This window comes from Apus apus, chromosome 5, assembly GCF_020740795.1.
Source record: "Apus apus isolate bApuApu2 chromosome 5, bApuApu2.pri.cur, whole genome shotgun sequence".
In the NCBI taxonomy this organism is placed as follows: Eukaryota; Metazoa; Chordata; class Aves; order Apodiformes; family Apodidae; genus Apus; species Apus apus.
In genome coordinates, this window is record NC_067286.1 from 35,224,043 (window position 1) to 35,248,882 (window position 24,840).

Here is a 24,840-nt window from a genome sequence, read left to right on the forward strand (position 1 = left end):
GTGACTTCAGCTGAGTATAATTGCTGAAACCAGCAGAACTTTCTATGGCTTTTAAGCAAATGGGCTGGGAGAATCTGGCTGAGCAAAGCAATTTCTTAATCTTGAAAATTATTTGGTCTTGCTATAGTCATCTGTAAAACTGCATGCCCCAAAAGACCAGCAGGAATGGTGTGAAAAGTGGAAAATTTGAGGTTTACTGGGCTGATGCTTAAAACACTGGAGTGATACTTCTAAGATTAATTTTTATTTTTCAGATCGATGAAGTCAATTAGTCTGTACCTCATTGCATTATGTATAAAAACCTCACAGGATTTTTTTGAGTTAAAAATTCACTGATAAATATGAACAACTTAGTTATGACAAACTGGAGAGCCTCTGTTTACAACTAGAAATCTACTGACTTCAAGATGGAAGCAGGTTGTTAACTAACACAATACTGTAATCACACTGCGTATTCCAGCTTTTTCTTTTAGTGTCTCAATCTTTAAAGGCTAATTTTTCAGAACATGTTTAGACATTGTCTTTTCAGCATTCATCCTATTATTTATTCAAACTTGAATTTATTTTATGCTTGTATAGAATTTCATCTGCTTCCTAGTGCTATAGAAATCAATCAACAAAATATTTCAAACACTTTATTCAATATGAATAACCCTGGGTGATCACTGTCCCATTCCTGCTGGGATTTGAACTCCCACAGTATCCTTTGAAGATGACAATACAAGTTAACAGGTTTGTAGCTATACAGTGATTCAGAATTAACAGCCAAATAAATTAACTAGTTGTGGTTTTACCAAATAAATATTTCTTCATCCCTGGGTATTTAGGCCAGCTAGAAATAATTGTTATGTCCTCCTTAGTTTGACAGGAGAACAATATACATAGACAACATGTTCTGGGCTTACTCCAAAGCCTATAAAATCAATGAGATTTTATTAAGAATCTGTAGGGGCTACTTAAGCTTTCTTCTCAGGACTTTCTCTCAAACAGATAATAATCTTTCTGAACCTCTGTAGTTAATTTCCATTTTTCTTGCATTTGGATACTTAAGACTCACTGCAATATTCTAGATGTAACAGTTTAATTCTTACAGCAGCCGTTTCACCTTTACTTGAGTTGCCATAAGGTCTTCACTGGGAACCAGCTTGACCGTCAATGACAGAAAAAGGAAGAGTGCAGGTGAATCTTATGGAAGAAAAAGTATTCCTCTTTCAGTTTCCAAAAGTTTGACACAATTTCCTTTTCACAAGAGAGTCTGTATTAAAGGCCTTTACCTTGAAAATAGTGTATATTTTGAAAGCAACATAGATTTTAATTGCAGCTTTCAAAAAATATATGTAGTGCACTAAATATAGGGAAGCCTGGAGGTGCTGCAGTACCTAATACTTAGTTGTCTGCCACTCACCCAGGAATCTAGAGAGCTGACATATGTGTGCAGGTTCCACCTAAAATACATGTTATTTAGGCACTGGAACATGCCAGAAAAAGCTAGAGTAATAAGACATTGGATATGTTGAAAGCACTAAATTCTGGCATGTAGCTGAAACACATGTCCTTTCTGGAGTTAAGTGTGCTTTAGAAACTAGCAAATAAACACACTGTTCACTTGGGAGCCAGAACTTAAAATCGTCATCGAAATTTTCAGTATCTTTTCTTCTTGGGAATCTAAACAGGACTTACTCTTTATTGTTTCTTCTGTTGAGTTCCCTTTAAAGTGCTACCTGGGCATGGAAAAGGAGGTGGAGAGGAGCCTATTCCTTTTCCCTTCTACTACAAATTAGAGGTCAGAGAACTCTGCTGGGATGTGAGATTCAAGTTTAATGATCTTTTCAGCTCTAAAGTCAGCATCCTGAACACCATAATGCCTTTGAAGCTTAACAGATAAAATTCTGCCTCATTCTGCATCATGTGGGTCTCTGGGTATGAAAAAGCAAAGGGAGAGGAAACAAGAGCTGAAACATGACTTTGCAATCTACTACCTATACTTGGCTGAAGGTGTCCTGGGTTATCTCCTTTTCTTTTTTTAACCCAGTATCTATGTAAAGCCTCTGCGAATGGCAGTAAGTGGAGCAGAGGCAAGTAGTATATTGGCTAGAAAAGTACAGTGGTGACATGGTTAGCAAAGAGCAAAAATGAAAGGGTGGTGCAAGCACCAGAGGAAGGGTCCTGTGGGGAAAAACATGGCAGGCATGGTGGAGCAGGAGAGGACAGGGGTTTCACCAGCCAGGTCCCGGTCTCACAGTGCCTGAGTGAGGCAAGCAGGGCAGGTCTGGATATGGCTGCCAGGTCCAAGCAAGAGTCCAGGTCTTAAGGCAGTATCATGGTGAAGAGGCAGGACTGAGGTCAATCCAGCAAGTCCATCTACAGGACAGGGTTCAGATCCTCTTGTGACCAGCAGGTTCATAGTGACAAGGCTGGGCTGAGATGCTGAGTATCAGTTAGGGATCAAGAACAGGGTTGGTGAGGGGAAACAGGCTCAGACATGGACTCAAGATGGTTGGGTAAGGCCGTGGGGATGGGACAAGCTTAGCTTGTGGAAAGCTGGACACTGACCCTGCTGGGGCATCACTGGAGCAGGAGCTTAGTGCCCCAGGGCCTGACATGGGGTCCTGATTTTTGGGCAGGGTGGAGGGACCTGCAGGGTGGGTGAGAACAGGCAGTCAGGCTCTTGCACCTGGAAGATACAATCTCCAGATGTCATGTGGTTAAACAAAGTTAAATAAACATGCTTTTTTTTTTTCCCCTTTGTTCAGTCAGTCAGCTTGAATATACTCTGAATCCTTAGAAAACTTAGTCCTCACTAGCTCTATTGAAGTATAATGTCAATGCCAGCCCATCTTTGTGCCCTTGTTCTCTGTAAAGTATGGCTGATTTGAGAACTGGCAACCTCACTCAGCAAGTAGTTTTTCTTTTTTAATGATTTTTATTTAGTTCTTTGACTTATGGCAATTTTTTTCTCATTTTGAACTGCAGGATGCTGTGTTTGAATTTTTCTGCATGTCAAGCTTTGTCAAATGTCCATCCAATACCTTGGCCAATCCAAGGTGTTTTGCACTGGGAAACAATTGCTTATCATGATAGTAATTCCTCTGAGGACAACCACATGGCCTGGTAGTTTTGATATCATTTTGCAAAGTAGGAAAACATCTAGATTTTCTTTGTGGTCACTGCATTTGGTTGTGCTTTGTGTAGTATTTTAGAAGATATTTTATGGGAAAATAATTGCTATATGAACCATCAAACTGACTTTTTTTTTCCCCAAAAACATCCACCATGCTTAAAGCAACAGATTAAAACTGTATAACCAGAAATATTTTCCCCAGCTGACTTAAATGATTAACTTTTGCCAATGATATTTTACTGATGCCATTTGTAATGTACAGAATGTACTGATGGTACATTTCTCTGATCTTGAATCACAGAGATTTTTGGTAGATTATCTGCTCCTTAAATATGTATTTTAGCTTTCAGTTTTAACCTTTTTTTACAGAAGTTTTCCAGGTTTTGGTGGTGGTTCAGACCCCTACCTGTGATGGATCACCATTCCTAAGTTCAGGACACTTCCTGTCTGGCCATTCTTCACAAGAGGAAATAAAAAGAAACAGAAATTGTAGCTATACCTTAGAGATATTTTAAATAGAAGGGTACATTGCTGTTGTCCACAACTCTTTATTTGCCTGGAGGACATGTTAAACAGCTTTATACAAAATGCTATTTTAATATGACTTTTCAACATCTCTGTATCAAGTTGGCTGAGCCAATAACAGGTCTTCCTATGTTAAGGATGATATTAACTAGGATAAAGTATTCCAAAACATTGGAAATCAGTTATTCTATTCTACAGGTAATTCAGAAACGCCCCTACAACATTTTTTCTGTAATATTAATGAAGCATGCTAAGTGAAGTCTCAATGCAGTGATTATTTACAGAATATACGCAGAAGGGACAGCAGAAACTTTACTAAAGCCTCAGCAAATGCTTAATCTTATCTAAACCAGAGCCTTTTTACCCTGATTTATTTTTTTCCATAGTTAGGACTTTGGATAAGTAAGTGACAAAATAAATACTGGTAGAAAACATTCCCCGCTTTCATTCTAGAATGTTCTGCAGAAAATTGTTAAACCCTAGAAGTAACCCCCTTTTAGTCCACTGAAATTCTTTCCATCACCAAGCATCCTAGAATGGCTCAAATTATGTTTTTGCTACTTTCATTTCAAGTAAACTCTCTTTCTTTGCTGTGTTTTGTTTTGGTTTTTACCCGGTATGTATGTAATAGGAGCTTAGGAGACTCTCTCTGAGACCTAACAAATCAGTCAGTACTTTTATCATGTTACACATATATTTTATTGTTAAAATGAAAAATGTCAGTCTGGAATGGATTCTTAGGAATTGCACTGAACATATTATGGGAACGCTGGACTGAAATGAAGACTACATTATTGAAAAAACCTCACTGTAGGATAATGGTTATGGAAATATTTAGATAATCTTTATAAAACATACCATGCAATTAACTATTCATAAAAGTTAAGTGAAAAATGTACCTAGGCCATACCCGCATGAAAAAATGTACTCATACTAAAAATGCACTATGGAAGTAAAATTTATGTCTCAGTGTCTGACTGAAAATCAAACTCATATAGCATACCTATTAACTTCATTGGAAAGTCTAGATTTTTAAATTATGCCTTGTGTCTCTCTCTGTTCTATTGCAGTTGGACGTAAGAGGAAATGAATGGCAAAGAGTAAATAAAATTTGCATTTGCAACATGGTATGTAGTCAGAATATATCAACTTACACTTGTAGTATGTTATTTATATTACATAAAGTCTCTATTTAGGTTAGTTTTGTGGAAGCTGCTGCAATCTGCTAGCTAATTGCTTAACTGCTAATGACTGTCTTTTCTAATAGGCAGCAAGATTCCATAAAATTTTAATTTTGATCATCAAAGTTCTAGATTAATAAACTGTGATGTTTGAGGTAATTTTTAAATCTTTTGGAAAATGTGAGATAAAAATACTTTTCTACTGAATTTGAGTAAGAAGTAAAAATCCTTAAAATATATATAAAAAATAAATTTAGGAAAAAAATAGTTTCTGTCAATTAAAATATTTTGTTCATAATACAGATAGTGTTTTCCTGAAAAATAAATAAGTAGGTTTGTGGGGCTTTTTTAACCTGCAAGAAAATGAAATGAGCTGACTTGAAAACATTCTTTGAAAAATGGAGTAGAAAGCTTCTGGAGTAAAATGTATTTTGAAGAACCTCTGATTTTGTAGCAAGAGAGAAAATTTTGCCAGAAAGTTCTGAGCCAGCCCCAGTGTCCTCCAGTTCTGCTCTTGAATTCATTTACTGCAGTGTTTTTTCCGTCTATCACAGTCCAGCTACATCCTTCATCAATGATTTAGATGTTCTCATCTAAGTCACCTTAGAGCTTTACAAAATTGTAGTTTAGAATCATCACATTTCGTCACACTCATCAACTATCATTTTGTTCCTCATAGAATCCATTGGTCTTGTAAAACAGTATGTCTTGCAAAGGATGTATCTATCAATTGTGGAAAAGCCAACAGTTTCTGCGTACACCACAGATTCAGAGAGGCTTACATACTCATATTTGAAAACAATTGTGCACTTCTTTTTTGACAGCTTAAATTTTCAGAAGTAGGTTTTCAGAAGTAGGATTCAATTCTTCCATGAATTTGCAGTGTGACTTCAGTTGAGTCACTTCATCCTGCTAAACCTTAGTTTCTCATCTATAAGGCAGTATTTCCTTCTCTCCTTAGTCTATACAGATTAAAAATTGTAGGTCCTCCTGCTTTAATACACAATACAAGAGAATGCATGTAGAGAGGTTAACAGAAAAGCCAACATTTGGTGATTTCCCTTCTTAAAAGATAGTTCCTTAGCTAGACTGCAATTAGAATAGACAGCTTCATTGTTGTTTTTCTTGTAATCAGCAGACATCTGTCTCTGATTCTAAAAAATAAAAGGCAGCTGAGAAGTAATCTGGAAACACACAGTGCTTTGCAGCAGCTGGTAGACTCAGGTTCCTTTTGATTCAGATTACTGAACACTGTTCATTGCAGTGGACTTTAAATCTGCTTGTGCAGATCAGTGGGTCGTACATAAGAAGACAGGCCTATGTTCTGTTGCAGAAAAGACAAGATATAACCATTAGATTTCAACTTCCTATAACTGTATGCTAGTTGGGGAAGAAAATGGACATGTTTCTTGTTTCTCTGGAAAAAAATTCTTTGGCTATTTGAATCCTCTTTAACTTCACAGAGTTGGTGTCTGCTCATTTTGTGTTACAGTGGCTGCATACAACAACCTATGCTTGCTGGAGAACAGAAAGCTGGAGAACTTACAAACTCTTAGTGAAGGAGACAAAGATGGGAATTACAAGAGAATGAAGGTGATAAAATAGACGATAGTGGGAAAATTATAAAAACATAGCTAAAAGTAAGGGAACTTTTTGAAGAGGGGGACATTAGAAGCAGTGAAGAAGGGAAAAGTTCCTAGTATGAAGTGTTCTGAACAGTTCTGATAAACTGTCTTTGATATGAATTACCATGGTTGGTTGTGGCTTGGAGACCTTGCAGGAGGGCTTACAGTAGAGAACTAGATTAAACTGAAAGGTTACAACAGTGTGCTAGAAACACCACCACTGGTAGTAGATTTGCTTCTGCTCATGGCACCCATCTAGTAGCAACTGTGATGTAAATTTGAAAAGCAATACATAGGCAGGCTATGAAGTCCTGATCATTTTCTATAGAATATGACAGGTGCAGAATATATGGCAAAGAAACAAGGGCACCGTGAGCTTGGAGGAAGCTGAAGGTAGAGTGAGACATAAATTAGGGTGACAAAGTGCCTTTGTCTGCAAATTTCAGAGTCTACGTCTTACTTCCATGGCTCTCCTTTGTTATATTTAAGTATCTAGGTATTAATCTACATAATTTATAGACTAACGAAAGGTTTGTTAAGGTCCCATATAATTTCATTACTCTTTCTGGGTGACCATTCTGCAATTCTAAGCTTTTTACAGTTCCACATAAGTTAACTGGGCAGAATTCGGCCTTAAGCATTGGGGGATTTGAAAATATTCCTAATACAAAATATTGTCAGACCATCTTTGGACATCTGGCAATTACCCATTGCCCTTGCAATTGTTATTTACTGATACCATACTAGCAGCCAGAGACTCATCAAGTATCAATTGGTGATTCTGTGATACTGAACAAATATACACAAAGATGTTTTTCGTGTTTCTTCTTTTCTAACTGGAAAAACTAACTGGGAAAAACAAAACAAAGCAAATAATACAAAAAAAAACCCAGCTGAAATAAGGCTTAGAGATGCCATTAGGAATACTGCTCATCAGCTTTCTAATGTAGGGCAGGTGTCTCTCAGAAACGGTGCACAGCACTGGCAACCAAGATACACTCTGGCAACAGCTGAAGTGTTTGAGACATATTTCTATCCTCTTGAACTATTCCACATCCCTCAGTGTATAAGACAGCCTGAGGAGCATAAATTGCAGAGCTTCCCTGGACTGCATTTTATTTCACATCAGCCTGCAGCCTTTGCAGTATGAAATACTGGAGTTCTACCCTATCATGCCTGCCATGCCCTGGCTTGTGAGAGATGCACAGCATTTCTTGAAGCAATACATTCCTCCTGTACAGGCAGAGTGCTTTTAGGGTCTTCTGGCATTCTCTGAGCCCTCTTTCCACTGCAAAGGAGGTGTAATGTGAGTGAGAGTCCCAGCCTTTCCTTGTAAATGACATGTGGAAAATAACGCTTCTGCAGCACCAGAGATGCAGAAGCACAAATTCCTTTCACTGCTGCTCACCTCCACTTACGTTGCCTGTGCCTGATTCTCTCAGCTTCATAGCAAAATGTTTTAGCTGCATCTCTAAGTCCCAGTGCCCAAATCATTATTCTACTATTTCAGCACACACTTAAGATGTTTTAGGTTAATTATAGATGTGCAGTAGTACATGAGTGAGTGAGAGAAAGAGAGGCAGAGAGATGATAACAGTCTGCAACTATGCCAAGGGTTTAAATGCTGAGAGGACAGGGAATATATTAAGTATGTTATACAGGCTATTACTAGGGTGAATGAGACATAACTAAGAAAGGGAAATACCCAGTAAGAGAAGTCTGTTCTCTGGAGAAGTTTGCTTGCCAGTGTGAATATTAAATTGGGAGACTCTCCTCTAGCAGAGCAGGAGAAAGATTTCTCACTTGGAATGTTCAAACTCAATTTGGAAAGGTGCAATAGAGAATTTCTTCCAACGATTACAAAGGATTAAGGCTTTAGAAAAGTAACCCTTGGCTCTGTGCTAGGACAGGTTTTGTATGTCAGTATCTATTGAATTTAGAAATTGTGGAGTTTAAGTGAGAAGTCACCTGCTCTAAGACCTGCTGTACATGTAATGGTTAGGTGAATTGTGAAAAGTTTATGGCTTTTATTGGAACATGTACAGAATTATCTGAAAGGTTGAAAAAAGTAGAGAGAGGCTGATGCTACACAATTTAAGTTTCTGAATGCAATGTTAACTACTGTAAATAATCTGAAGCCTGTGATGATAAGTGTTCAGTGCTTTAAAGTTTCTGAAGAATTAAGGATTTATTTTTAAGCTAAATGTTTTTGTGATTTTGTTTGTTCGTTTGTTTTTGTTCAAAACTGAATAGAATTTGTGGAGACTCCTGGGCATCATAAGATCACAGTGTGATTTTTTTTATTCATATTCATACCATGATCTAATTTTGACTGCAGTCACAATAGTGTCTGCTTGGTTGAATAATGCATCCAGTTTTGCCCATGTATATGTGTCACATATATATACACATTATTTTGCTACCCCAGTAATACTGTGTACACAATAAGACTTCATGCTCCTATGTGTTCCGGCTGTTTTAGAGTATCTGCAGATCATGTGCCCTGCAGAACTGTCTGCTCTCCCAGTACTACATACTGCCTGTGTTTTCTTTGTCTCTGGAGCCACTGCCAATAGCTAAGTCAGGAGAAACCTACACAGCATGCAGTGAGACTGTTCAGTCAGATGCTAGAGTGTTTTTCCTCTAGATGACTTTGCATACATAACAGAGTTCAGCAGCTTTTTACTTCTTTGTTTGCTTAATTTGAAGTTGTAATATCACTTTATTGCAGAAAGCAGAATGATTCTGGCCAAAGGATTAACTTTAGCTGGGTACTCTTCAAATGGCTATGAGGAAGGAGATGCAAATTTGGATTTACATCCATTGTGTTGTGCCCTTTTCTTTTGACCTTGCTGTTGCAAGGGAGTGGGAGAGGCAGGGAGATTGATGAGTTCTTGAGTGCATCAGGATCCTAGATATGAGTCCTGCTGGATTAGAAATTTAAAACTTGAGGAAAGGGTAGAGAAAGCCAATATTTAGTTACAAAGGAAACAAGAAAATACAGACGGTTTTGTGTAGATTTTGCAGTGAGAGCTGGCTCTGTCTCAGCTTCAGTGCAGCCTGTCTCTCTCTCTGTAGCCAAGGGGAATGTAAGATGTGACAGGGAGGGTCTGATTGGGAAGGAATTCAATGCAGCTATCAGCAGCGGGCTTCTATGTAAATACTGTAACACCTCTGAATGGAGGAACAGCTGAGATAACACTGTAAACTAATCTACTGCCAGAGAAGCTGGCCAATCCCTCACATTATATGGTTTCTGTAGAAAAGATGGCCTAGGGGGAAAAAAAAAAAGCAGATTTAAATTATATATGGCAACTTACTATGGAATACCATATGCTGATTTTTATAAAATTAAAAGCATATTTATGGTAAATTATTTTTTCTTTGAAATGATTCTCTGTGCCAGGGTGTATATGTCTATACATCTTGACATATATATGAATTCTTATATAAATGGGTATTGCTAGCCTCTAAATATTTTCAATTCTCTCTGTTACTTTTGTCTAATCGATTTACAGAAATATATACTCACTCGGGGTCCTTATCCCACCAGTATTGATTTTGGGTGACTTTTCATCAATACCAGGAAAACCAAGAGCCAAAGTTTATCCAGAGCAGAGGCACTGAAGCACAGTCTTTCCCTGCTTTGACCTTTTGAGGTCACTGTATTTCACAGTCCTACACCTTCCTTTCTTACGTAGCTAAGAAAAAAAACAAACCAAGCACAACATAAAATATATGTGTATATACACATATACATACATGCATATGTAATATATGCATACATATTTAGTTGTGTGAAATATGCACACACACACCTTTATACACAAATAGTGTCTCACCTGTAACAGGTTGTCTCTCCTCAAGGTATTTAAAGAAATGCAGGAGCTACCAATGGCCAAGAAGTTTGTTGATACATCTGCTTCAGAATTGTGCAAAGAATTGGGCACAACCCCAAGATAAACTGGGGTTAGGGTGGAGCTAACCAGCTCATTAATTGTGCTAGAAACGACGAAACCGATTCCACTATCTGATTTCAGAAGAAATTAAAGTCTAAGGGTCTCTGACGCCCCCTTTGGATACTGTTTAGAAATGAGTAGTCAGCGATTTCCAGTTCATGTACTCTTTGTAAGAGCCAAACCACAGTGCAAAGACAGGTCTTACATCAACACCCCCCAGCGCCCCCCAGTTGCACATTGGGTTGTGTTTACAAGCTGTTTCTTCCATCTCTTTAAGTTGTAGATAACCCTGCGATGGCTGCTAGTCCTTGTGTGGCACTGAATAAAGTGGACCTGTGTTTAAGCAGTTGGCCTAGTTTACTGAGTGAGTTTACCTTTTGACCTTTACATCCCATCCTTCCCGTCTGTTCCAAGCCTCAGTTCTTCCTCCCCAACCCTGTTGTGTCTTAGACAGGCAGCCACTGGGCAGTTCATAAAGCCATTCCTCTGGGACACACATTGACAACCTCTGCCTTCACATACCGGCCAAACCCACTCAAGGGATGCCTCTCCAGTTTTTTCTATTTTTAACTAGAACAGAACAAAACAAAACAAAAAAACCTGAATAAACATGGATTTTCTAGGTTCCACTGTTGGAACAAATTATCTATGTGGATGTTTCAACATACTGAGCAGGAAAACAACTGCCACATTACATTAATACCATAGCTGCTTTTGTCAAAGCTATTCCCATCTCTCATCCTCTGCCCTATATGTGTTACTGATCTGGTGTACATTAAAAGAGCAAAAACGGGGAGATTAAGTATATGCATATTAATGTAAACGAGCAGATCCCATTTAGTTCTATAGATGTCAGCCAAAAGCAGAGAGAAACACTATTTTTGCTGCATATGCTCATCAAAGTTTAAGAGAAGCTGAGTGTGCACTGCTCCTTCCTAAGGCAATACAGGCAGCAGATGCTGCCTCCCATGCAAGGGAAGAGCCTCAGTTGTTGGCACCAAAGTAACCTCACGGGTCGTTGATTAAATAAGAGTTTGATCGGCTTTTTCTCAGCGGAAAAAAGAAAAGCCAGGGGAGAAAACACCTGTTCAGGTTCCCCCCACACCCTCTGCCAAGCTGCCGCAGATGGGAGCATCTCGAGTTTCTGAGTCCACCTGGGCCGGCACCCGAAGGGGGTGTTGATGCCTAGGGGTGCCGGTGGCTGCCGGAGCCGAGCATGCCCCGGGCAGCCACCTCTCCAGCCAGCTCCGAGAAGGTGCTGACCCCCGAGGGGCTGCGCGGGGCTCCCTATTTGGCCATGCGGCGGGCCGGGGGCGCGCCTCGCCGCGCCTGCCTTACATGGGCCGGGCGACCGGGCTGCGCCGGGGCTGGCCGGGCTCCATTCATGGCTGCGCGGCCGCTCAATGGCGCGGAGCCGACCAAATAAGGAGAAGGTGGCTGCCCTGTCCCGCGGCGGCCCTGGCCGACGCTACCCCTTGGCGGGGGTATAAATTGTGGTGTCTCCGCCGACCAGGCATCCAGGCTCCTCCGCAGCCCCTCGCCGCCGGTGTTGGTGTGGTGAGTAGCGCGGCGGAGCCCGCAGCTCCGCGGGGCTGTCCCGAGACGAGACGGGACGGACGGAGGGACACGGAACTAATGGATGGATGGATGGATGGATGGATGAATGGATGGATGGATGGATGGATGAGAGGGAGGGAGGGAGACAGGCACTGGCGGGCAGCGGTGGTCGGTCGCGCCAGGTACAGCCGCTGCACTGCCTTCACACCTCCCGGGTCGGGGTTACTGCTGCTGGGGACACGGTCCCCGGCCCCGGCCCCCCCCCCTCACAGCGCCAGCAGCCGCGACTCCAAGGTGGACCCCGCTCTGGGCAGGGCAGATCTCTTCGATTTCAAACACTTTCCCTTCCGTTTCAACCCGCGGCCAGAGGGTACCGCTAATAAAGCCGGCGGTTCAAGAAAGCGACTGACTGATCGTCCTATTCAAAGCCCTGCCCACTAGTGCGGCTGAGCCACTGAGCACCTTCCCGTGACGAGTCAAATTTCCCGCTGCCGCCGGCGGCAGTGGGTGTGCAGCCTCTGCCCGTGCCCGCCGGAATGGCGGGCGGGAGAGGGGGCGCGGAGGGGCCGCCCCGGGGAGCAGAGGGGTCCGGCGGCAGCCCCGCGCTGCCTGCGGGGGTCTGGACGCGCCGCCGCGCTGTTTTTCAGGTCCGTGCCTCCCTCCGAAGATGTGTGACGACGAGGAGACCACCGCACTGGTGTGCGACAATGGCTCGGGGCTGGTCAAAGCGGGCTTTGCCGGAGACGATGCCCCCAGGGCTGTTTTCCCGTCCATCGTTGGCCGCCCGAGGCACCAGGTAAATACAGCAAACAGAACCAGGGCAGGCCCGAGCTTTCCCCCTTCATCCAGAAGTCCACTCCACTTGTCCCTTCCCTCTATTGTTTTTCCATCCTGTCCCAATACCCCACCTTTCTCTCTGCTCATTTCTTGTGCTGGTACTAGTAGCACCATTCCAGGTCTCTCCAGTGCTTCCCTCAACTCCCCTGTTTGGCTGTCCCTTATCTACTGTCTATCACGCTCACCCTTTCCCCCAGCTATTTCTAATTCAGCAACTTTCATCTTTACTCTATTTCTGTTCTCTCTCCTAATGACCCCAAACCCAGCTTCATGCAAAGCTGCTGCTCACTCCATCCCCTGGGCCAGACCTGTTGCTGGTGATGGCTCAAAGGCAGCTCCATTGGCTGAATTTGCCCACGGTGCAGTTTGTTTAAGACCCTTCCCATCCAGCATGCCCAATATTTACATACCGAACACCTTTGAGTTTCCTCTACTTCTTTTGTCCATCTTGGATCTTACTTTCTTACCACTTCTAAAGCTTCCTTTCCTTTTTTCCCATGTCATTCTCCTTCTCTTTTGTCAAAGTTATATCAGCACACAGAAAATACAGCATTTGTTCTCCTAGAATTTACTTTGTAAAAAATTTATGAGGCTTTTTTTTTTTTTAAACTAAAAGGTTGCAATTTTTGTATTGTTGTTGTGAATTTATTACTGCTGAGGCTTCGTAGCAATAGTAATTGTGGCAGTATGTTCCTTCAGTAGATGGCTTATGTCCCTCCATATCTTTCTCTTTATAACCTGCCTTTGTATATCTGTATCTTTTTTTGCTCATGATACTGTGCAATTTACTTTTAGTCAAATTTTGGGCGGGGAAGAAATAACTGAAAACAAAAGATATATTAAAAAATGGGGGGGGGGGGAATGTTTCATCTGATTAAAAGAAAAAGGATTTTTGAGAAAACTTCAAGTTCTGTTGACCTCAAATTTCAATTAAGCTATTTTATTTTCCTAAACAACCCTTTAGTGGTATGACCTTACTTGAAAGTAGCTTAGTTTTGGTGTATTTGTTTGGGGTCTGTGATGGTGTCTTCCACAAATAATGCTTTCCTGTGTTTTCTTCTCTTAGGGTGTCATGGTTGGTATGGGTCAAAAAGATTCCTATGTGGGTGATGAAGCTCAGAGCAAAAGAGGTATCCTTACTTTGAAATATCCCATTGAACATGGCATCATCACCAACTGGGATGATATGGAAAAGATCTGGCATCACACTTTCTACAATGAACTTCGTGTGGCCCCAGAGGAACACCCTACCTTGCTCACTGAAGCCCCCTTGAACCCCAAAGCTAATCGTGAAAAGATGACCCAGATAATGTTTGAGACCTTCAACGTGCCTGCTATGTATGTGGCAATTCAGGCTGTCCTGTCCCTGTATGCCTCTGGTCGTACAACAGGTAAAATTTAAGAAAACCCCACAACCTTCTATTTATCAGGGAGTTTATTCTTCTCACTCCAAATGGAAAAAACCTCCATAAGTCATTCAAATGTACAGAAAACTAGGTATTTTTACTTTGTAGTGATTAATTATGACAGTAGCAGAAAATCCAGTACAAAATAGTCTGTGGAAAGAACAATGTGGACCTGTCTGCATTGCTTTCAGAAAGTCACTGTGGGACTGACTCCTGCTTTTTGTTATGGTGCAAACAAAGAGACATTCCTTCAAAGATACTGCAGTTACACAAGTATTATGCCTGTTTAAGGGTTTAAACTGGGCCCAGAAGATGCCCATTTTTGGACTGGGACAATCACTGTTGCAAATTTACTTACTGCTCAGTGTGGTAACTGTAGAAGGCTGTTTGTATGCATTAGCTTAAAATATGTATGGGACAACAGTTTTATGGGAAAGTTCACACCAAACAGGAACATCTAGGCAATCAAAGACAGAAGGAACAGGCAAGGCCTTTAAAACAGAAGGATGCTGCTTTATACTGCCTGAAAAATCCTGTATTTTATTTTGTCTGAGAGTTCTAAGCATTTGCTAGATGATTCCAACTGCCCTCTGACATTTATTTCCCAGGTATTGTTCTCGACTCTGGTGATGGTGTCACCCACAATGTACCTATTTATGAAGGTTATGCTTTGCCTCATGCTATCATGCGCCTGGATCTGGCTGGCAGGGATCTGACTGACTACCTCATGAAGATCCTCACAGAGCGTGGCTATTCCTTTGTGACAACAGGTCAGTTCAGCTTTGCCCTCGTGTGAAATATCTCATGTTGTTCTTGGCCCATCTTCTTCCTCTGGTATTTTCCTTATCCAAACCTTGACTTGATCCCTGTGTATCTGCAGCTGAACGTGAGATTGTTCGTGATATCAAAGAGAAATTGTGCTATGTTGCACTGGACTTCGAGAATGAAATGGCCACTGCTGCCTCTTCCTCCTCCCTGGAGAAGAGCTATGAATTGCCTGATGGTCAAGTGATCACGATCGGTAATGAACGTTTCCGCTGCCCTGAAACCTTATTCCAGCCGTCCTTTATTGGTAAGTGTCCCCAGGAAATTCTCCATCCTGTAGGAGGTATGAAGGAACCAGAAGATCTGGAAGGTGTCCCACTCCTCTTCCTGCTTATCTAAATTTGGCACAAAATCAGAAATAAATAATAAGTTATATCTCCTGGTCTCTGTAAGCTGTGTTTCATGTAAGCAATAAGCATTAACTCCCAGCTGACCTTCAGAATCTTCTTGAAAGTTTTAGACCAGGTTTTAAGGCCACGATTTTTTGTGATAATACATAGTAAGAATATCATTGTCATGATGGAAGGAATAGCTTCCAGTGTTGTATTTGTAAAGCTTATGCTTAAAACTGTATCTGACTGCAAGAAGAAGTAAAGTGTCTGGGGTTGGAAAAAAACTGAATGAAAGTGTGCATATATTTATATGCACTACAGTGGAACATTGCCATGGTCAAAATGGTAAGCTTTGCTGTTTGTGAGTGCAGCTGATGATACAGCAAATGCTTGTACTCTAAGTCCTGAGAAACAGATGCAGTTGTTCATCAGCTGACATTTTACTGTGTATCTAGTGTCAGCCCTTTCAGGAAGCACCTGTTAAAATTAATAAGCTGGAATGCAACCTACAAACACATGTTTCTGGTTTATTTTTCCTTACCACCAAGTACTGATACCTTGGTCCATATCTTGATTATGTCTTGCCTTGATGTTTATAAATAGTATAGACCATAGTTTTGAGTAGGCTGAAAAAGAAATGAAGTTGCGGTTGTAACTTTCAGTTCTACTTCAGCTGCTTCATTGTCTTTAACGTGGTCTTTTCAATATTCAACTGCTTTTTGTAAGACTCTGACATAACCTGTACTCATGTTTTCTATGCTATATCACTTTCTCTCATTGCCATGTACTAATTGAGTTTATCTTGTGTGTGCCTCTTCTCACTGTATATTTAAGCATCTTTCCTTTGCTCAAGCACTATGATTCTTACACTTTCTAACAAATAATTTTTATTTTCTTAGTTCTGTAATTTTATTTTTGTATGCTTTTCTATAATATTTAATAATCTGTAAGTAGTTATACAACTAAAATATTATAACTGTTCATGTTAAGTGTGAGGAAAAATGTTGAGCATTGTTGTCACAAAGACTTCTTACATAATTTACTGATCTACTGTCTTTTTTCTCAAGGTATGGAATCTGCTGGTATTCATGAAACTACCTACAACAGTATCATGAAATGTGATATTGATATTCGTAAGGACCTCTATGCTAACAATGTCCTCTCGGGGGGAACGACAATGTACCCTGGCATTGCTGATCGCATGCAAAAGGAAATTACTGCACTTGCTCCTAGCACTATGAAGATCAAGGTGAGGAATGTGACTCTGTACTGTAAAATGTCCACATCATTAAACTGGGATAGAGGAACAACTCAAAAGTGAGATCAACAGCTGACAGACAAATGGGAAGATGTTCTATTTAAACAATGTAACTATATTTTTAGGAGTAAGTGTCAAAAAAGAGGAAACTACAGTCAGATTTTCTTAAGGAATATTACATGCATTGTTCCAGCTGCTGAAGATCAGTACTGTTATTATGGAAAAGTTATTTATTTACTTAAAGAAATATCTATTGGTTTGTTACTTTGGTGATGTGGGTTGGTTGTTCAGAAATGTAACTGTTAAATGAGGATTTTGTTGCTTTTCTTTTTCCTAGATCATTGCCCCACCTGAGCGCAAGTACTCTGTCTGGATTGGTGGCTCCATTCTAGCATCTCTGTCCACCTTCCAGCAAATGTGGATTAGTAAACAGGAGTATGATGAAGCTGGTCCATCCATTGTCCACCGCAAGTGTTTCTAAGCACTTTTCCCCTCAATATACTTCCCACTCAGGATGACGACAATATGCTTCTTGGAGTCTTCTGGCAACCCTTCCTGAACTCTTCAGTCATTGTACAGTTTGTTTACACACCCGTGCAATTTATTTGTGCTTCTAATATTTATTGCTTTATAAATAAACAAGATCTGGGACTTGCAACCTACAAATGACTGGTTTTTGTATTCTTTGTTTAAAAACAATGAGACTAAGCACCCTGGGATTTGGAAACTCCCATCAAATCTATCAATGCCTTCACTGCATTCATGTCCTAAGTGATGTACACGTTAGGTCAGGGGTTTGTATTAGTAAGAATTTATACTTTGTAGTTTAAATTTTGAAACTTAAAACAAAAGAAGCATCATATATCAAGGCTTACAAAGAAATTGCCTTGAGGGTAGAAGCAGTAAGTGGAACAAGTGGAAGGAAACCTCTCATATTCACTCACTGGGCTTAAAAATGCTTCTTCTATTGCATTTCTCCTAACTCAAGTATTTAATATTAATTTATTGAAAGCCAAAGCTTCTGTGAAAGAGTGATGTTAATATCTTTAGGCTGTGATTTATAACTAATCAACTCAGTCCTAAAGAGTCATACAACGGTTTTCTGTGAGCTATAAATATTAATTCAAAATGGCAGTTTACTCATCTTCCTACATCTCTTCAAAGCCAGAGATAAAGAAATTAAGACTTTACTGAACTAATGTACAAGTATAAATTTTTTTGCTCTATAAACATGCAATTATTATAATCAGGATTATTTTCACATCATCATACATATGTTTTAGGCAATTTTAAATCCTTAATCTTCACTATTCTTTGTTGATATTTGACCCAGATATGACAGTCAAAAATTGCCTACTTTCCATGGGTTTTCGTATTCCTCACCATTACTTTCTTAACTCTGTTCTTTGGTTTTTTTTAAAAAGTAATACCTAAAAGGCAAAGCACAGAATTACCTGGGGCATTGTCATTAGAATAACAGAATAATAAGTGTTATAGTTTGAACTATGTACAGTTGGAAGTTCACCTGAACTTGATTTAGGAAATCAACTAAAGTATTTACCAAGTTGTGCATGTGGTTAGTTAGGCATGTACTTGGTTGAGAGCCCATTACTGGTGTTTGCAAGAATGAGATTTCATGCTAACTTTATACTCAAATGCTAATCAAAACAACCCAAACAGAAAATAATAAGCAGTTTATACAGTTGTAGGTAGACTTTTTCTGATCCTCCTACCTCTTGTTTTCTGGAAAGGCATTAAAATTGGCCATTAGATGTGACTTGTAGTTAAGCAGAAGTGATTTTACTCTTGGAATATTTGAAAATAGATTTAGTGTCTGTCTTTGGTTTACCTACCATTAGAAGACATTTTAATGAGGTGGCATAGTAATTGCCTACTACTGGCTTGCAATTGAAATATTCAAGTATTTGTAGATATTTTTGCATTTGGACAGAGAACACAAATGGAGCAATTTAATATAAATAAAATTTAAACATAAATATGAAATTCTAAACATTTTTTTCCAATTTAAACATAAATTCAAACATTTAAAGCATAAGATTAAATTTTAACATAAATATGAAAACTGAAACATAAATACAAAATACTTATCATCATATTGCATACAGCATTACTGAAATGCTGCTACAAATAAGCCTTCTCACAATACAATACAATACAAATTAACCTGTGAATCTGGTAAGGCAAAGCCAGCAGCTTCCACTGCTCCTAAGAAGGTTATAGAGTAAGACATAATTCTGTAGTTCACACCATGGATAAATTTTGAACATTGTGAAAACATGGGAAATTTTCCAGATTTCTGACCAACACAGATTTGATTATTCAGACTTAACTGACATTTGAAAATGATGTTTGTGTACTGTTGGTCAGAATCACTGTACTTTTCTTGCTTGCTAATTTGAAAGATTAGGCTGGTCAGAAAGGTCATCTCAGGTATTAGTGTGAATTAATAGGTTGATACTGGACATAAATTGCAACTAATTGGAGCTTAAAATGTTAAACAAGCATGCAAAGGGCATGCTAAGTCAGATCCAGTGGATGCCTGGTGGCTCTGAGTGACAGGTCAAAAATGGCGGGCATACAGCTGGCACCACATCCACAGCTGAGAGCGTGTGGGCACGTGGGCACGAGGAGAGAACAGAAGGAAGCTACTGATTGCATGACTGATGGAAAAATTCTTCTCATAGACATTTTAGGGATTGTAATTCACAGTTTATAGAAACAGGATTGTGCAATATAGTGATATGCTTGCAAGGTAGGCCTAAAAAGTAGCAAGGTCAGTAAGGCATTTTCTTGTCTTATAGCATGTTTCTCTTCTTATAGTGTGTTTCCAGATGTTGTTTCTGGTTTAATTGCCAATCCTGAGTCAAACCATGACAGATTCATGCAGTTTTAATGCAATAATCCTATCCTTTCCCATTGAAAAATATGTATTCACACTCAGTTGGGTGGGAATTATGATAACTATTTATGGAAGCAAAATTAAATCTTTTAAATATGGATAATGCAACATATCAATTTGATTGAGAGAAATTTGAGTGTTAATTCACACAGGCTACAAGTCAAAACACTGGTAAGACATGCCACTGTTAAAGGGTACCTTCTGTTTACATTTTGCAAGCCTTAATTACAGTGGTATACATTTTGTATGGGAAATGAAGGTGGTGGAACGGGATGCAGAAATTAACTGGAGAGAACCTCTGTGATAATTAGTAAAATTGCTGCAGACATTTCCTTGAAAATGGCAAAATAAAAAAAGCAGCTGTACCCAAATGCTGCTGTGATCATCCATCTTCCTCTCTGTAACACCTAGGCTAATTAAGAGATTGACTCTACTTTTGAGACTAAAGAATTGTAGCTGACTTTTGTTACTCTTGTTGAGATTCTTTTTGGAGGAAAGAAGGAAACTTAATGTTTAGACAATGTGTAGTTTCAACACATGCAGTTGGAGAAGCAGTGTGGGTACATGGCAAAACATCAGTCTGCCACACTGAAGCGTGTCGTTGTTACCTGACTTTGCTGCTCCTCATTGCTTCTATGTAAAATGATGTGGAAGTAATTTTGTGGAAGTCAGTCTGAAATGATATTTAAGCCACATAAAGAAGCTTTATTCAGTAATAAGGGCAAAAATGTGTTAGGAAATACTAACACACATCAGTAAGAAATGGGACAAAATCAACCTCTTCTTGGCAGCTGGAAGGAACAACACACCCCAGTACTTCTGCTTTTGACTGAAGGATATTGGGCTGTTACTACTGTTTCCTGACCCACAGATCTTACAAAAAAACTCTCCTTGTAGACTGAGGGACATGTTGGCACTTAAGGAGTATTGAAGGATAGCATTATGAACAGAAAGTTTATAATAGCTGCATGAAGTTATCTGCTAAATATCTGAAAATCCTGTGATTTTGGTTTAGAAGATTGATTTTTAGACAGGAAATAAGGAGATGTTTCAGAAGACACTTTTTAGTGTTTCAAATCTTCTTAAAAGATATTGGTAGAACAGTCATTATAAATTTGATAGAGTTGTCTACTTTTCACTAATCTTCTCTAAAAAGGCTGTTTTAGCTAAAGCTTTAAAAAAGCCAGCCCGAGGCAAAGCACTGGTGTGAAAACTTTTATCTTGAATAATTTAATTCTGCAGGGTGATAATTTTTTTTTATGTATCATAAGAGGTTTTTCTACTTCAAACCATTTGGTTACTCTAACTATATGTGACAGTCAGATTAATCTACAATAATAACATGACAAAAGAAAGAAAAAGGAGAAAAACCTCTTCTCTGCTAGTTGAGTAAACTAAATACAAGGCTCAGGCAGATTGATACATTTTTCCAGTAACAGCTGAACCCAGTCCCATCCTGACACATCCCTTGACAGAAGCCTCTGTCATTATCAAGACACAAGAAGAAGGAAAAAAATCTCTAGAAAATTGAGTGATTAGTAAAAATCACTCATTACACTCAATAAATAAGTGATTCAGGCAATTAATGTACTACCAATTAGCTTTGCTTTTTTTTCCCTGGGGATGACTGCTATTGTTGAAGCTTGAAAACTTAGTATATAGAAATTATAAATATTGGGAAAAAAATTACAATGTTGATATATAATTAAGGGATGGATTTAACTGGAGATTAAGCTGTCTTCAGTGAATAACACTGTATGAATAGAGTTTAGCAGACATTAATAAAAGTTAATATAACTTGTGGCAATCTTATTTTTAATCAGAAAGAAATAATTCACAAAATACAGTGTGTCTGAGCTCTACCAAATATAGGGCAGTATACTCACTTAGAGGATGTGAACTGTATTTTAGAAACATTGTTAAACCATTTTCTCTCAGGTTATATATATATATATATATATATATATATATATGTATGTATGTATATCTACAGGGGGAAAAAGTGGCTGTGGAATAGCATAAAACTTTATTGACATAGATTTAAGTAACACATAAATGATGTAGTAAGTCTGGGAAGGTACCCAATGAAATCCAGGTAGGGAGGCTGTAAGAAAGAGCTTGAAGATTAGTTCTGAGTCTCTAAGTCCCTCAGGTTTAGATCACCAGACAGGGTACTGACAGTGATAATGAGGACTACATAAGCTTTTGTTCCAAAAGGCCCCAAATGCCTTATGAGCTACACTGTGGCTTCTAGACATGCTTTTGCAAAAAGGTGATGCTCAAAGGGAAATCGAGGCAGTCCTGGGGGTTAGAGAGTGCCTGCAACTCCAGCTTTTCTAGAGAGTGGAGACATGCATCTGTAGCAGCACAGCAACTCCTGTCACATGTTCCTTCCTCTCCCCAGCTCTCCCCAGCTGGCTGCATCTACCTCAGTTGAGATGAGACAGTAAGTAGGTGAAAAACATAGTTTGTTCGGTTCTGGGGAGGAAGGGGTATGGGAGGCATTTATTGCTGGGCCAGTTGGGGTTGGCAGATGTACAACAGCATCCAGAAGCATGGGGATTTTAGAGTAGCTGCCAGCAAGGAAAGAAAGAGATGTATAGGGAATTCAAGTCATACCCTTGTGTTTATGTAATATATGAGTTTTGAAACTGAATTTCATGCTAATTCTTTATTTTGATTATATAAACTCTTTTCAGGACACAGGCTTCTGAAGAGTCTTCAAAATCTAGGACTCTGTTAACCAAATCCAAACCACAAACAGAATAAGAAAAATAAATCTTAAGCAAGAAAATTGTCTACCTTGGGTCTTTTTTTTTTTAACTAAACATTTTTGGTTACTAAAACTTATTTAAGACTAACTATTAGATTTGTGTGTATGTGAGTGGAAGGCTCAGTGTGAGACGGTTTCAATGTTTTGATTCTCTAGTGAGCCAGAAGGAAAAAGAATTCTTGCAGAAATTGAAAACTCAACAGATTTTACAGACAGACCACTGAACAAGTCATAAGAAAGAACTTTACTTCTTTAGCTTGAATTATGTCTCGAGTTTAGCACTTAAACTGGGAGATCCTTTCTTGTCAAGGAACACCACCTACAATCAAACTTCGCTTTCCATCATTTAAATCCAGCCCATTTCTCTGCCTGTTACTTTACTTTGGGTAAAACATTAAAGGGCATCCCCAATCTTCTACCACATGTTAAACAGAAAACACCTTTCTTGTGCTAAACTTGTGACTTCACTATCTGATGTATGAGACTAACAACTCGAGTAACTGATCATGTAAATTAGTATAATTAACCAATTGATTTACTAATTCATCACTGGTTGCAAATTCAATGTTACTGCACTGTTTCACCAATAATTCATACCTTGAACCCACAACAGACAGCCTGGTTTTATATATATGACTGTGAGTTGGGAAAAATAAGATCTGTGTATTTAATATTACAAATGTTCAATAATTGATTTGATTTGTATTTAAAAATTCATAAGCATATTTACAGGAATTAATGTGTAGTGGGTATTTCATGTATATCGTGGCTTACTAAATGTCAAAATCCTTTTACCAGATACTACAAAATGGTCAGATATCTTTTTAAATTATAATGCATTGTATTATAAAACCCAAAATCTTTAATACGTGACAAAACTTTTAATATGTGATGAACAAGCTTACAAAATGATCTTAGGCCTTACTAGACTTACAGGTATGAAAATTATTTTAAATTTATTTTTAGTTGAATTGTAGCTGTCTTGTGCAGCTCAGCTCTGTATGACAACCTGACAAACAGTGGTAATACAGTAGCTTTTGATCTTTTTCCCATATATTTTGGCAGCTAAGTTGAATGGGCGTTAAAAATGACTTACATGGAATGGAAATCTTCACTGTATATAGGAAAATGAGTGATTTATGTTATTGCTGGTTAATACTGCACTTGCATTTATTTAATTCCAGGTTTTCCAATGTGTTTGCTATATTAATATGTATACATGCACTCACACATATATTTGCACATAGAAATATTTATACATATATACTTGTATATGGGTACTCACACACACATATATTTACACATCAATATATGCATACAAATATTTTTCTGTCAAGGTTTAACTCTGGGCCAGCAATTAAATGAATGACAGATGCTCTCTATAAACCCCTCTCCCTTCCCATAAAGGGAAAGGAAAGAGAATAAGGGAGAGAGACTTATGGGGTTGGAAACTAAACTACACAGCTTTAATTAAACATTAGTGATAGAAAAGAATGTGTACAAATATATACAAACCCAATATTTTGCCCCCCACACCTGCTGACCACCCTTCTTTGGAGGCAGCCCAGGATACGATTGGCCTTCCAGGCTGCAAACATATATTGCTGGCTCATTTCTAGCTTTTTATCTACTAGTACCCCCAAGTCCTTCTCCACAGGGCTGCTCTCAAGCCCTTCACTCTCCAGTCTGTGTTGATACTGGGGGTTGCCTTGAACCATGTGCAAGACCTTGCACTTGGCCTTGTTGAACCTCATTAGTTTCACATGGGCCCACTTCTCAAGCTTGTCCAGGTCCCTCTGAGTACGGCATCCTGTCCCTCAGGCACGTCAGCTACACGTTTCAGCTTGGTGTCATCTTCAGACTTGCTGAAGGGTGCACTCAATCCCACTGTGTGTGTCATTGGTGAAGATATTAAGTGGTACTGGTCACATTGTGGATCCCTGACGGACACCACTTGTCCCAGTCTCCATCTGGACATTGAGACAGTAGGTATTACACTCTGGATGTGACCATCCAACCAGTCCCTCACCATGGAATATTCTGCCCATTAAATCCATAGCTCTCCAATTTAGAGAGAAGGGTATTATGGGGGACTGTGTCAAAAGTCGTATAGAAGTCCAAATAGATGACATCCATAGCTCTTCCCTTGTCCACTGATGTAGTCTTTCCATCATAGAAGCCAACTAGGTTGGTCAGGAAGTACTTACCCATGGTGAAGCTGTGAGCTTCTCTAATCACCTCCCTGTCCTCCATGTGCCTTAGTATATCTTCTAGGAGGATCTGTTCCATGATCTTCCCCAGCACACAGGTGAAGCTGACAGGTTTGTAATTCCTCTAGGGTACTCCTTTCTATTGTTTTTAAAAATGGGTGCAATGTTTCCCGTTTTCCAGTCATCAGGGACTTCACCTGAGTGCCACGACTTTTCAAAGTGGCTTGGCAACTACATCAGCCAATTCCCTAAGGACTCTGGGATATATCTCATTAGACCCCATAGACTTATGTATGTTCAGGTTTCTCAAG

The 24,840-nt window shown here is 39.3% G+C and overlaps 1 protein-coding gene across 1 annotated transcript; it reads left to right on the forward strand.

The window, feature by feature from the left end:
* The first annotated feature begins 11,929 nt into the window (after positions 1 to 11,929).
* ACTC1 (actin alpha cardiac muscle 1) lies at positions 11,930 to 17,292 on the forward strand. The gene is made up of 7 exons (XM_051621264.1): positions 11,930 to 11,968; positions 12,616 to 12,764; positions 13,872 to 14,196; positions 14,820 to 14,981; positions 15,092 to 15,283; positions 16,436 to 16,617; positions 16,964 to 17,292. The coding sequence occupies exons 2-7, from the start codon at positions 12,636 to 12,638 to the stop codon at positions 17,105 to 17,107; spliced, it is 1,134 nt and encodes a 377-aa protein (XP_051477224.1). The 5' UTR covers positions 11,930 to 11,968; positions 12,616 to 12,635; the 3' UTR covers positions 17,108 to 17,292.
* The last annotated feature ends 7,548 nt before the right edge of the window (positions 17,293 to 24,840 follow it).